This window comes from Anas acuta, chromosome 4 (genome assembly GCF_963932015.1).
Source record: "Anas acuta chromosome 4, bAnaAcu1.1, whole genome shotgun sequence".
In the NCBI taxonomy this organism is placed as follows: domain Eukaryota; kingdom Metazoa; phylum Chordata; class Aves; order Anseriformes; family Anatidae; genus Anas; species Anas acuta.
In genome coordinates this window covers 28,193,876-28,207,668 of record NC_088982.1, presented here as the reverse complement: position 1 = coordinate 28,207,668, position 13,793 = coordinate 28,193,876, and the positions used below count along the sequence as shown (strand labels likewise).

Here is a 13,793-nt window from a genome sequence, read left to right as displayed (position 1 = left end):
ACACAGAACTGCATCACTAAACATCTCAAGTCCTGGGAGGGGACTCCACAAGACAGATCAAAAGCTTTGATAACTGAGCTCAGATAACTAAGACACCTAGTTACTTCCAAAGAGAGATCACCTGCCCTCCAAATGACATGTGGTTAATCGGAAACAGCGAGTATCACAGCCAGGTGGCAACACGTGGTTGGGCAGAAGACAAACCCAGCCAACTCTCCAACCCCCTGCAGATCCCACTCTCCAAGAGACAGTCACAGGACAGGACAAGCATAAGCACCCAGGCTGATCCCTTGCTTATGGGTGGAAGCCAGCAGGTCCTCCTGCAGGGTGAGCAATTAGCATATGCAGCTTATCGTACTTTGCTCCCTTATTTCAGAAGTAGGCTGAGCAGACCAAGCTCTGCACATGACCTGTGAAACAAACATGAAAGAGATGGCTTACAGTGCCATGCTCCCTCAAAGCAGAAGGCTGGGGGAGGTACCTGTACCTTCCAGAGGCAGAAGACATTAGTCTTCCCCTGGATTTGTTTTCCTTTGCTGGAGTGTGGAAACTCAAGCCATGCAAACAGGGCACTTTTCCCATCTGCCAAACAGCTTGCCATTTCTGATTGCCATGACTTACTCTGCTAATACAGTAATAGAGGCATTTCTCAAAGGCAGTCACGTTAACTCTGGTTGAGCACACATGACACCAAACGACCTCAGCAGCATCAAACACCATGCTCCTCTCCATGTTTGCATGACACCTGCCTGAATATTGTTTTTCAGGGCAGTCACGGTTTGGGGGCTTTTTCTTTTTGTAAGAGCACTGTATGCACTATAGCAGCCCAACCATTCATCTTGAAGCACAACGAGCAGTAACCTACTCTAGGTGATTAATCCATTTTATTACATGATGTAGACATGCTCTGGTCTCCCACACCCAAACTTCCTACCACAGAAGGAATCTACTGGCAGTGTGTTCACAAGCAAAACCAGACTTAAGTTTTTAAACAAAAAGAAAGGTCTGAGCTTAAAGCAACTACCTGCTAATTCTTATTCAAAGTAAAATTACAGAGGACAGATAAATAAATGTGTATACACACGTTTAAGTAGGATTTATGGAAAGAAGGAGTAATTGCTTGCCAAAACACTTGTCAATTTTGAGAAATATACAGCATTTACACTGATCCTTACTTCTACACAAATATTTCTTTTTTCCCCTCTAATTTCCAAAATTAGTTATTAAACAGCTGTTCCCACACTTTTTTTGCAGCTGGTAGACACATAAAATATACAAATTATAAAGTAAGTAAGGAGAACAATTAAAGGGAATCAAAAAGTGCACTAATACACGGTATATTCAAATTCAGCTGTCATTCACCCAGTCTGTTTCTTTGATAGCTTTTTCTTCTCACTTCTCTTTGCTGACATTTACATTAAAAGGTGCAGTATCTTTCAACTTCCATTTTGAACAAATGTTCCTTGTAATGAACAACATGGGCTTGAAAGCATGTTTTCCAAAATTCAGTAAAAAGGTAGTTTTAACGAAGATAAATGAGAAAACTGGAGAAAAGTGAATCGTTCTGCAATCTGAACTAATTCCTATTTGGAACAGGCTCAACTGAGGAAGGAGATGTAAGGCTTTTGGCAACGCAAATTATAATTATTTAAAATCTTGGCAGTAATTTTATCAAATAGTAGCAATTTCATTAAAAGGTGCACTGGTAATCATCTACATAAGGCCTCCAGAGGGGAAAATATACCAATAATTGCATAATTATGTTATCATTGCTCTTATGATGGACCACATTAAATACCACAAAGAGGAGCATTGCTTTTTACTTTCTCTAGGTACTTAGTTCAGTACTTTTTCCTAGAAGATTGCAGCAATAAATAAGAACTTCAGATTAATAAACATGCTCACCAAATTTTGCAGAAAAAGGCAGAGCTATTTTTTATGTACATATTACGCTGTATTCTCTTTTCCCTTGCTGAAAAAACTGGCAGAATCATGAGATAAAAATTGTTTTCAGTGATAAGGTGGGTAAGGTATTTATATACCTCTATTACTGCAGTACAAGTCATTTCATCACATGTAATCCATCCACATGGTGAATTAATGTATTTGAGAAGTCTGTTTTGGAGTATTTCCACATTTGTCCATATAAACTAATTTCATCCATTCAGTGATTTCTAATAAGCTTGAAATAAGTTAGATTTCCTTCATTTAACTAGTGCACAAGCTTTGCTGCTAATTAGCATGCTGTGAAAAAATTGTGTAAAGCACTGTCTTACCAGCAACACCAACTCTAATACATGTACTTTTAAAGGGGGACACAGCGTTAGAGAAATATTCTTGCATATGTCTGCTGAAACTGTGAGCACAAAGACTTCTGGAGGATTCATTCACAGGTTCTTCAGAACCTCTGAGGATGAACAAATCCAGTTTCGGGTAATCATGCTAACACCCAGCAAGACTGTCAGCGACAACGTCTTGGAAGTGCCTTGAATATAGAGATCAGGATATATTTCTGACAATCCAGTTTCGTTTCTCAAGTCATCTTCTAGCAAGGAGATACATAACTCAGCCTTTTAACTTTATCTCCAGTGTCCACAGAAGTCCTATATATATTTTTCTTGCGAGTTGTACTTTACCTCCTAATTTATTAACATAGCCCTACCACAAACTGCATACATGGCATGCATGTAGGTAGCTACTTACTCAAACAGTTGTCCTCCTTCCTACCCCAGAAGAGATTAATGGACGTGCACGAGATGGCATCCTGCTGTGAGTACGGTTTGAATACCTGCCTAAGCAAGGAATCCCATTTCTGTACCTTTTCTGATGGTATCTAGTTTATAAGAGGAGACCAGAAATGCAGAGTTTACTCCAGCAGCTTCAATCTGACCTCTTTTATTGTGCTGCATACCCCAAATCCTACAGATGATGATATTAGCATTATTGCACAGTCAGCAATTTTATATATAATACCTGGAAGTCAGACGTGCTACGGAATAGGAAACTTCAACAGCTTATGTTACAATGAATGCTACTGGGAGGAAGCTTTTATTTTGTTGAAGATAACATGATTTCTTTTCAAAGTTATAAAGTTATGCTCATCTAGGCACAGAAAGTGCTTCCATGCCACATAAAATAGCAAACAAGAGGCAGCAAAAGTAAAGAAAAGAATCAGGCAGTCGCTAAGAAGCAGAACTGAATGCATCAGCACTAGCTGCTAGTGCAGAAGAGCATCTATATAATTCCAAGGTATACAAACAGAACCATTTCCGGCAGAAATACCACATTAACATGCATTTTTACTTTAATACTATGCTAAAAATTAAAAATGTGGCATTTTATACTGCATATTTTCCTTTTAAAAAAGTAAAAATATTCAAAACTAACTTTGAAACTACAATATGAATTAAAGCTTACACATCTTATAATCCTTGAAAAATTAAAAGGCATAATATTATTCAAGCTTTACACTTGCTGCTAACATTTTAAAGATAATCAAACAATTGAATTAATGGAAGTCATTAACTGAGCACCTCTAGATAGGTTGTGCAGCAGTGATAAACCAGTCCTTGGCATCTGGAGTTTCCTTGCAAGTGCAGAGAAAATATTTTCCTTACTTAGTTCATTCAGTCCAACTCAATTAAGCGACTTGCCCATTCAAAAATGAGCTAGTGTAAAGGAGTTGAAAAAAAAAATACATGGATGTTTCTTTCCATTTCCATTCTAGGAATAAAAAGAGGATGAGATCGACTAGTTCTGAAATTTTTGCAGCATAGTGACTAGAAACCGCCAGTTTTGACTACAGATAGGGCTTTCAGACATTAATTCTTTATTTCAAAACATTTCTCAATGAGTTTTTTCTTTGGAATTGGCTGGCTTCTCTGTGGTGCTCTTTATCTAACAGAAGAACATTTCAGAATTCTGGTTTCCTCCATTGTAATTGATGCAAATCATAAGTAAAAAAAATCAATTATCTAATACATAAGAAATGTCAACACTTTCTGTCTTCATACTGAAACATACACATGAAGAATCAGAATAAGTGTGTATGTAACAAGCTACATAATTGCTTAAATACATGCACTGTGATTAATCAAACTGAGTATAACATTAAGTGCAAAGGCTATATTTAATTAAAACTATTTCAATGGTAATAAAGGAGGTTAAACCTTTCTTTACAAAATGATTAAGTACAAATGCAAAACAGTTAGAATGAAGCTTACTGTTGGCTGATTTAAATCATGATTAAGATCAGATTTACAATGCTTTGAATCAAATTGCAGCACACTACACAGGGAAATAACTATCTTGTTAAACCTGGAAGCACTACATTTCTTTTCTGCAGTCAGGTGTCGTCCCTGGAGGTCAGGCAAACAAGTTGGAGAGAGCTGAGAAGAACAGCAAGAGGAGGATGAGTTACAAAAGACGCACCAAAAGGAAAGGCTGAAGAAGCTGTCCTTGTTCATCATAGAAAAGTCAAAGGTGTGATGTTAGTTGACAATACATAAAATGTTATCTATCATCAAGAAGATGGTGATCACCTCAGTATGTCCACCAGAACAGGGCAAAAAAGAGCAGAACTCAGCAACTTCAAGGGAGATGAGGTTAAATATCTATCAACAGAAGCTTTGAACTCCAACAATTAGCTAAGCATTATAAAACAAAAACAAACAAGTGGGAAAATCTGTACTGCAAGTCTGTCTTAGAGCAGCCAGCCAGAAGTCTGCCTGGAAAGACATGCTATGCCTGACCCTGGTAGATAGCAGGGGACAGACCAGATGACCTCTGCAGATCCCCTCCAGCCATACTCTTACAGCTAGCTCTGTGGAAGCTTTCTAATATTTGTTCTGTTTCTTAGAAACCCTGCTGCTGGAGTCAGGTGAATGTGTGAGAAAGTCAGATTTCATTTAGCAAAGAATGAAGTTTCCAGTCCTGAGGGCTGTGGACATAAGCGTCAACCTGTGACGTTGGTGCACCCATTAACTCCTGAACAACAACAGGAAAAAAAAAAAAAGACATTAAGAGAGCCAAGTACCAGTTTTTAATCTCATGATGCTGTTCAGCAGGAACCTAGTTAGTTCTGAGCTGCCTAGGTATGTGAATACCCAAAACACTGCTGACTTACACAGCTTACTCAGGCCATTTTTGCCCCTCTGAAACACACAGGCTCTGAATGACAGGGGGATATTTGCACAGTTTCTTTCATAACCGGCTAGTTTCATTTCTTTTTCCAGTGTGGCTTTTGCACAAAGCTTTTCCTAGAAGTCTGATTCATGTCCTGAAGAGCATGGTCACCTAGCGTGAGCAGAGAAGCACTCAGCGTAAGACAATGACTGATGGGAAAGGAAAGGAAATGCAGAACTAACCTGGCATTTGTCAGGTCTCAAGGAATATACAAGAGATGCGTTATGACTTTCCAATTTCTCTTCTATAGTTTTCATCTCTTCTTACTTTAAATCAGCCCATACATCCTCTTTATCACTTAGATTTACAGCTGTCAGTGCTTAGCAGACAGTACTGAGTTCTTCTCTGTAACAGGTATTTAATGATTATATTACGCGATCAGAGACTTGGCTGTCAGATGACATTTAAAATCATAGACTTTTAATGTTGTCAGTCCCACAATGACAAAACTCCCTGCAGTTGATAATGCTACTAAATGATGCTTTATTTTAGCTACAGTCTTCAGGAAGGATCTGTACAGAGCAGCATAGGAGTTGCACGGCAGGTTAGCAACATTAGAAACTTATCTGTTATTTGTGTGCCTGTTTGCTGTAAAAGATAACATAACCAAGGGCCTTACATGCTGTACAAAATAATTCTGTTGTGACACAAGCATGAACATTAAAAATCCATTTAAGGGTCTATCTGAAAACATAGGTTTTCAGAATAAATCAATATAATCCCCAAGAGTAAACCCTCTCAGAGATTAACACTTACTGTGTTTTCTAATTGGTATAACCCAGAAAATACGAGTCGCTCGCTCCCTTCAAACACAGATGTTTACATTCCTCTTACGCTTTTATCACTAACTGCAGCAATCTTGGCCAGTGGACAAACAATACACTCCAGTTGCCATTACGTCTGGCAACAAGCCCATGAGACTACTCACACGCGTAAAATTATGTCAGTTTATGGCCGTTTGCGGGTCACATTGTCAAAGAGGGTCAGGCACCCTTTGGAAAATCCCTTCTTGTCTCCAAAAATTTACTTAAGGAGCAAAGCACAACACTTCCGCAGTAAAATAATACAGACAAATTTCAAATGCCTTTCGTGTCAAGTTGTAGTAATTTGCATGCACATTCCCTTCAGATTTTCTTTAATAAATGTCCCAAAGACATAAAACACTTAAGTTTGGTTTGACACTTTCTAATATCCTCAGTCTTTAGCATCAGATCTCTTTTGCCTAAGGTCACAGTGAACACCTCAAGCTGTTCTAGGGCTGAAGAGACTCAACAGGGGGAGCTGAGTTTCTGAAGGATAGAAACAACTGCAGGTTTTTTCCTGTGTAGGGAAATATTCAGAAGGTACTAAGTTATTACAAAAAGGCAACATTTTATACTTAAAGTGCAAGGGTTCTTACAGTAACTACAACGTGTTAGGACATCAGACCTCATTTCCTCCAGCCATTCTTTATACAGCTGAAAGAGACTTAAGGAAATGAGTCAAAATCCTGGAAGATGTTTGTACTACACAAGAAAGAAAACAACATCTGTAAAATAATGTGTGTCACATACGTACAGCAAGACAATGTGCAGCGCTTGATCTCTGCAATGGCATTCATCTTCATGGACACAGAGAGAAAAAAAAACAGCTGAAAAGTGTCTTAACCTTGAGCGATTACTGCCTCTCTTCTACGAGACTGATATCAGATTGGATCAGTTGTCATGTATTGTAGATAAACATATATGTTGTTGAAACAATCTGATGCTGTGCAGTTCTCGTTTCATCCAGAATTTGTTATTCCTTACCCTCGGATTACACCAGCCTGTTTACTGAAAGTTCAGGCTAGAAAGAAGCTTTCCTTCAAACCACAGATGCGTAATATTTGGTATTTAGCTTGACAGCTACAGCTATGCCTTAAAAATCTTGTGAATAGATTAAAAACCAAGGAATTACAGTTAAGAATAGAGCAGGCTGAAATGCAGAGAATACAGAGGTATCATTAGACCCCCTCACTACAGACCGCAAAGTGAAAAGGCCAAGCTCTACTACGAGAAACTCCTCCTGACTGGGACATGACTCAGATGTTCCTCCTGAAATCTGCCCCTGATTGGGGCTTACATGTGCTTAAGACATATCCTTTCTGATTCCACCTTTGTCCTGCTGCAACATGTCCCTGCTTGAGGTGCGTCAGGACCCTTGAATTGACCCACACACCTGCAAAGCAGTCTTATTGTTTTGGCAGGTGACAGTAGGTTCCTGGTAGAAAGCCCACCGAGAGCCAGAGTAACCCAAGCACGCTGCAGCTGCACTCGTCTGTCGACGAGAGGCTCTCGCTCACGAAAAGAGCACAGGGAAATGCCTCCAGTCTCTGTGAATGGTACTTAAACTGGACGCAAATGTGAGTCTCGCTTCTTGCCAAATTTATCCCAGTCTTCATTATGAAGCCTGAAGAAAAATCACTTAGGCACTTGCTCGGAGAAGGTTCCCAGTTGTAACGGAAGGAAAAGAGTCGAGTATTGAGCAATCTTTAACATTTCCACTCTGCTCCTGGCAGTGGCCTTGGGCCACGTTTATGCCCAGGGGAATTGGCACTGCTGCAGGGGAGGGAGGAGAAAAAGACGAGGAAAGGTGGAAACGGGGGGGTAAGGAGGGCTGGGTGTTCAGATGGGCTGAGGGGGTCAAGGCAGCGACTAAGCGACAGCAATCAGAAAACTCATCAAGTTCAGTCTTCCTCCTTCAGTCCTCCTTCCCCCCAGCTGACAGGTACTGGGGAGCATTATGAAAGCAGACATTCTTCCCTCTGGGCACGGGGAGAGCCTCCTATTGCTCTGCAGCTGACTGAAAGGAGGGTATATTGATGGATGCTGGAAGCAACCATGTCCAGTCTTCCATGACCGCGGGATGGAAATGCCGTGCAGGCTCTGGCAGAGCACGGGGGGACGGGGAGGGCCTCGGGGGAGGACAGGAGAGGCACAGAGAAAAGATCATTTCAGAAAAGTGCATAAAAGGAGGACCCAGCAATCCCCACGTGAAAGGAAAAGTGGAAGCATATGTTAGGACGCAAGAAAAACAAAGAATAGGAAGGGGCTATGGACAGAAGAGATGAATGGCTTACTCCAAGCAGCTCCGTTAAGCTTTGTTTTCTACATCCTCCTTCCCTATCTGCAACCAAAGGAAGAAGCTCTTGACTAAAAGCCAAAAAAAAAGATACTTGATATAAGTTTGCATGTGAATAAACAACAGGATAGCGGACAGGTCTGAATGAGCACCGTGGGAGCTCATCCAGCCATGCATCTGCAGCGAGGCAAGCACAGTGACGTGCTAACTCCAGAGCAGTCCTTGAGCAAGTCAGATCTGCCAGGACACGAGCCTCCGGTCTGATACCTCCTCCTGTGGCACAAAACCAGCCCTCGATGTCTTATGGCTGTGTGATGCACAGGTGTTACACGCACCTACCCAAAGGTACTTATCTTTTTTCTGCAGCAAGTCACTTCTACCCGCCACACCGTGTATTTTTGGTCTACACAAGTTTGCCTAACACGCCCCCGGGGTGAAATGTCTCCCACAAGTGTCTGAACCCAGAACCTGACGAAGGATGGAGAGAAAGTTTCTCCTTGCCCCTCCATACTCTCACGACCTCCAGGAGATGCTTCCAGCCTCCCAAGTTTTCCTTAAGGACAGCTTAGCCATAAGAGGAAGGATAACCTTTAAGTTCATACAAGAAGTACACGAAGCAAAGAAAGTTGGTGGCTATTCAATTCTCACGTCCCAAAGCAGCGTGCTTACAACAGAGCCCCGTAAATCACCACGGGAGCGGTTCCAGGTTATTTTACCCAACACAGTGGCTGGGGGGAGGACAGAGCCCGGCGGTGCAGCCCCCAGCATCTCTCCTCCTGCCTCTCAGCTCCGTGCCAGCTAGCAGGAGGCGCACAGCCCGTGCCTCCCCGCTCCGGGGCGTGCAGCTCACCAGCAGCCGCCTCCCCGGGCACCTGCCGAGCTCCGAAAGCCTCGTGCAAAGCCTCCGAGCACCGCAACCCCACGCCGCGCCTCAAATCTCCAGCCCTGCGAGGTCGAGGCGGGGGTGGAACCCCTTTCCCCCAGCGGGCAGACGGGATCCTTCGGGTCCCCCGCCCGGCACACCGAAGTTTTGGCACCCCCGAAGCCCCTCTCGCTAGGAGGCGGCTCGGCTCTGCTCAGCAGCCCGGCTCCGACGCCTCTCCCCGGGGCTGCACCGAGCCGGGCACCGAGCCCACGACCCCCGCGGCTCCCCCCGGGACCCCCGAGCGCGCTTCGCCCCGGTAGGGCAGCGCCGGGCACCTGCCGGCGGCGGCCGTCCCCTGCCTATTGTTCGAGCAGCGCTAAACCGCGGGGACATTTTGTACTGATGAAGAGATAGTTTATTGTCAAAACAGCCCGGCCCGGAGAGGTTGGGAGGGTGGGGGGGGAGGGAATGCTCCTAGCCCCCTCCCAACCCCGGAGAACCGCGCAGCGCAAACAAAGGACTTTTTTTTCCAAATTATGATTTTTATTCTTCCTACGGGGCGTCCCGCGAAAGCGACTGGGGTGGTGGTGGGGGGGCGATACCAAACGCAACCGGGCTCTCTGCCTCCCCCCTTCCCTTCACCTCTCCCCTCCCTCCCCTCCCCGGTGTCCCCTAAAGTTCCCCGCCACCACCTCCCCCCCTACCCAGCCTTCCTCCTCCTCCTCCTCGGCTCCCACCTGCGGGGAAGAGGCTGAGCAGCAGCAGCAGCGCGGCGTGCGCCAGCAGCTCCCGGCCGAGGTGCGCGCCCTCCATGCCGCCGCCGCCGCCGGGCCCCCCCCGGCTCTGCCGCTCGCACCGCCCGCCGCTCCGAGATGCCCGAGCCCCCGCGGCAGGGCTGCGGACTACAACCGGCCCCGCCGCCGCCGCCGCCGCCGGCCCCGCCTCCGCCGCCCGCCTCCCCCCCTTCCCCGTCCTTCCCCGAGCCCCCCCCTTCCAACCCCGGCCCGCCCCGACGCCACGAGGATGGGCGCAGGTGGGGGGAAACGCCTCCCCCCCCCCTCCCTCCCCGAGGGGCAGGGAGAGGCGTCGGGAGCCTCGGTGGAAAGAGAGAGCCGCTCCCCAGCCCCTCCTCGACCCCCCGCAATTAATTATTTTTAATTTTTAGGGAATAAGGACCCCCCCCCCCCCCCCCCCCGCGCTGGGAGGGGTTGGGGTTGGGGGAGCCCCGGAGGATGCACATGGTCCTCGCCCGACGGCCCCTTTGGCCCAGCCCTTTGCGCTCCCGATGTGGCCGCCGCGGTGGGGTGGCCCCTGCTAGGGGCCAGAAGTGAGCCGCAGGTGTGTCCCGTGCCACAGGATAAAAGGTGGAAATAACCCGGTTTGGTACGCAAAAGAGAAGGCTGACAGGGAGCTTAAACGTGGAGGAAAAAAGGTTCTTACAAAGAGGATTGCGAGCAATTGTTTTTTTCACGTCCCTCAAGGGCAAGATAAAAAGTAATCCATTTAGTTCTCAGCAAAGAAAAAAAAAGAAAGAAAGAAAGAAATAGCTTAAATGTTAGGAAAGCACTTGCAAAGGGGAAGGAGAATTTAGTCTCCCAACGCATCGTGGAGAGGTGGTGGAATCCCACAGAGGGAGTTTTTTAAGCACGGATGAGACAAGTGACAAGGAGGATCCGGGAGCACTTGCTTATTTCTGCAGCTACGGAGCCAGAGCGGAGCTGCTCTGCAGGCAGAAATAACGCAAACTGCAGAAATGTCTGCCTTAACGCTGCCTTAACGCTGCTTTGTCAGCCAGTGCCACTCCGCCGGAGCGAAGGAAGGCAGCACTGCGTGATCCTGGACGGTGCTGGCAGCGGGACAGCCCATGGCTGTGGCCAGGGTCCTGCTGGCAGCACCCAAGGGGGCAGCAGGGCAAGGCCACGACTGTTGGCACAGCCACAGCCACGGCCCTGAATGTACAGAAGGGGGTAGGGGACACATGGCAAAGCCCTCACCCGTGGCAAAACATAAACGTAGACTTCTTGAAACGTGTCAGTACAGATCAGAAAAGTTATTGAAGGTAAATTATTCCTTTTTTTTTTTTTCTTTTCTTTTTTGGCACTGTCAGATTTTTTTCCAAGGTTAATAGCACTGTCCCATATGGTCCAGCATTAGATGAAAGTCTTGTCTTATATGTTTAAAATGGCTCTCTCAGTTTCTTTACTCTCTTTCATCTCTGACAGCCAGTCTCTTTTGATGGGTGAGTACTTCCCTCGCTGCAAAACGGAATACATTTTTGTTAGCACTCTGACAATTTCAAAATCAAACATCATTTTTAAGTCATATTTCTTACTAGGTGCTAGCCTCATCAAATTAATTCTGGGCAGTGAGAAAAAAAAAAAAAAAAAAGCTGAAATACTTAAAATTTTAGTGCACTCCAGATTTTCCATGTTCCTTTCTGTAGGAGAGAAAAAGGGACTTTTATACATGTAAATGCTTGGAACATTTACAGTTTAATTTCTTAAAGACGCAAAGGTGGCAAAGAATATGCTATGAGAGGTTTCCCCTAAAACATTATCAAGGAACATGCGATGTTGTTTTTGTGACAGGTTTCTCCCTGCTCTGCTTGATTAGTGCTGTTTCGGTTAGTGGCCTGCCTTTATGTCCTGCACATCCCTGATCACATGAAGCTCAACTTGCATGGCCCTGCATCATGTGCTTCATCTCCACAAGCATTAGCTGAATGTTAGACATCTCAAAATCAGAATGGCAACAATATTCTCCATCTATTTTGCCTGGCTATAAATAGCTACCATAAGAAGGAGACACAGGTGAATTGGCTTTAACCTTGCCACTTCATTTACTTTTAATAATCATAACAATAAACATAGTTGCCCTTTTCACCTTATCCCAATGTATTGCATTGAAAGCTGTAAGTTCTCTTGTCCACGTTCTTTTTGCATTATAGAAAGAAAATAATAATAAAAGTTTCTTAAACAGTGAAGGACTCTCTTAGTCCTTTTACTACTCCCGTCTGAAATATGTGAGCTTAAGGCAACACGGTTCTTGTCTGCATTTACAGCCAACCTCACACAACCCTCTAATTGTCCCCATAGCACTGTGGCCGTATGTTGGGATAGGTAACCCCATCTCCTCTCATTGCCTGCTGCAACCAACTTGCAGTAGGTGGATGTTCTAGAGGAAAAGGAGAGATCCACAGACTTTGCAGAGAATGGGTACAGATTCGGAGATAAAAATGATAGGCTTGGAGAAATACCTGAAATCCTCGATTTGGAAAGCTGACTTCAGTTTGAAATCCTTGAAGTGATCTAACTTTTGTGGATCAGCTCCTTCAACTAGTCAATTCACAAGATTGCTTTTACACATCTGTGGGGCTGCTTACTGAAGTAAACATTGCCCAGATCAATAACATTCATAAGATTAAGCTAATGTCATTGAACAACGGGTGACCTAATGAAGGACTTGCATTATTTCCATATCTGAATGAAAATCCATTTGGAAATTAACTAGTTTGATGGTTTCAAATAGTTTATTTGCAAGGGCCATGAAAACCTTTTTATTCTAAACCTTTACAGCATAAATAATCTGCGGGATTTATTTTATCTATGGCATAACATATTTAATGGGAAGAGAGGAAAATGCCCTTCTGATACAGCCAATCGATGCCAGCAGGAATCCCTCCTGATAAACAGCAATAATGAGTCCTCCTATAAAGCTATATATTCTGTCTCTAAATTGCAGATTAATAGATTTTTCTGTGGGACATCGCTATTCCACATAAAATGGAAGCCCCAGCAAGGTAGGGAGCTCCAGAATTAACTCAACTGTGATTCCTGAAGGCTTTGAGAAATTATGAGAAACATCTATCGATTTACCAATGTTGTTGTAAAAGCTCTCTGGCTTAAACAGTGGCTTGTAAGTTTGCTTCACTTCTGTAAAGTGAAAAGTGATTCACTTTCTGCCTTCTGAGTTGATCTAAAACGGCAGCTCTGAAGCCTCATTGTCAGGAACGTCATATGACCACCGTGCAGAAATTCTTATGCATCACTCTGCTCTATCTTAACTTTAATCCACAAAAGTGTATCTATGAATTATCCAAGCCTCTTTTATTTATTTATTTATTTATTTAAAAACGAATTAAAAAAATAAAACAAAAACAAAACAACATGTGAAATCTGCTAGTCTAACCTGTTGCCATGGCAAGTTGTGTTCTGTCCGGGCCTGTTTTCTAGAAGGTCTGAGGTTTCAGGATGTCCCACTGCCTTTAGTTTTATTAACTTCCAATCTTCTGTATCCTCACACTGGAAAGTAAGGGTGGGTGAGTTGGGAGAACTTGGGGGTTTGACAGGCATATGTCTTCAGACTTCATCTATATATAGTAGGATTTTAATGTCTTTCATGCAGCTTTACAAAAGAAATTTCTGTTATTTTTAGCAGGAAAGACTCTAAAATTAATGCAGATGAAGTGGACACCTTTATCGCATTCCCCCCAGGAATTTGAGCCTTCAAATTGAATCCATTCAGTCTTACTAAAGTGGGAGGTATCTCTTACTCCCCTTTTAATCCAATTTTGTAAAATATTCTCTAAATCCCATTGTGCCCGTGATCTTAAATCTGCATTGCTATCCTAGTTAATTAAAGAGTT

General features: G+C 44.0%; 1 protein-coding gene across 1 annotated transcript in view; it reads right to left on the bottom strand.

The window, feature by feature from the left end:
- Positions 1-10,081, bottom strand: part of KIT (KIT proto-oncogene, receptor tyrosine kinase) — a 54,020-nt gene extending 43,939 nt beyond the window's left edge. The window contains exon 1 of the mRNA XM_068680345.1: positions 9,886-10,081. Coding sequence (XP_068536446.1) covers positions 9,886-9,961 — 76 coding nt within the window. The 5' untranslated portion in view covers positions 9,962-10,081. The remainder of the gene's footprint in view (positions 1-9,885) is intronic.
- Between the last annotated feature and the right edge of the window lie 3,712 nt (positions 10,082-13,793).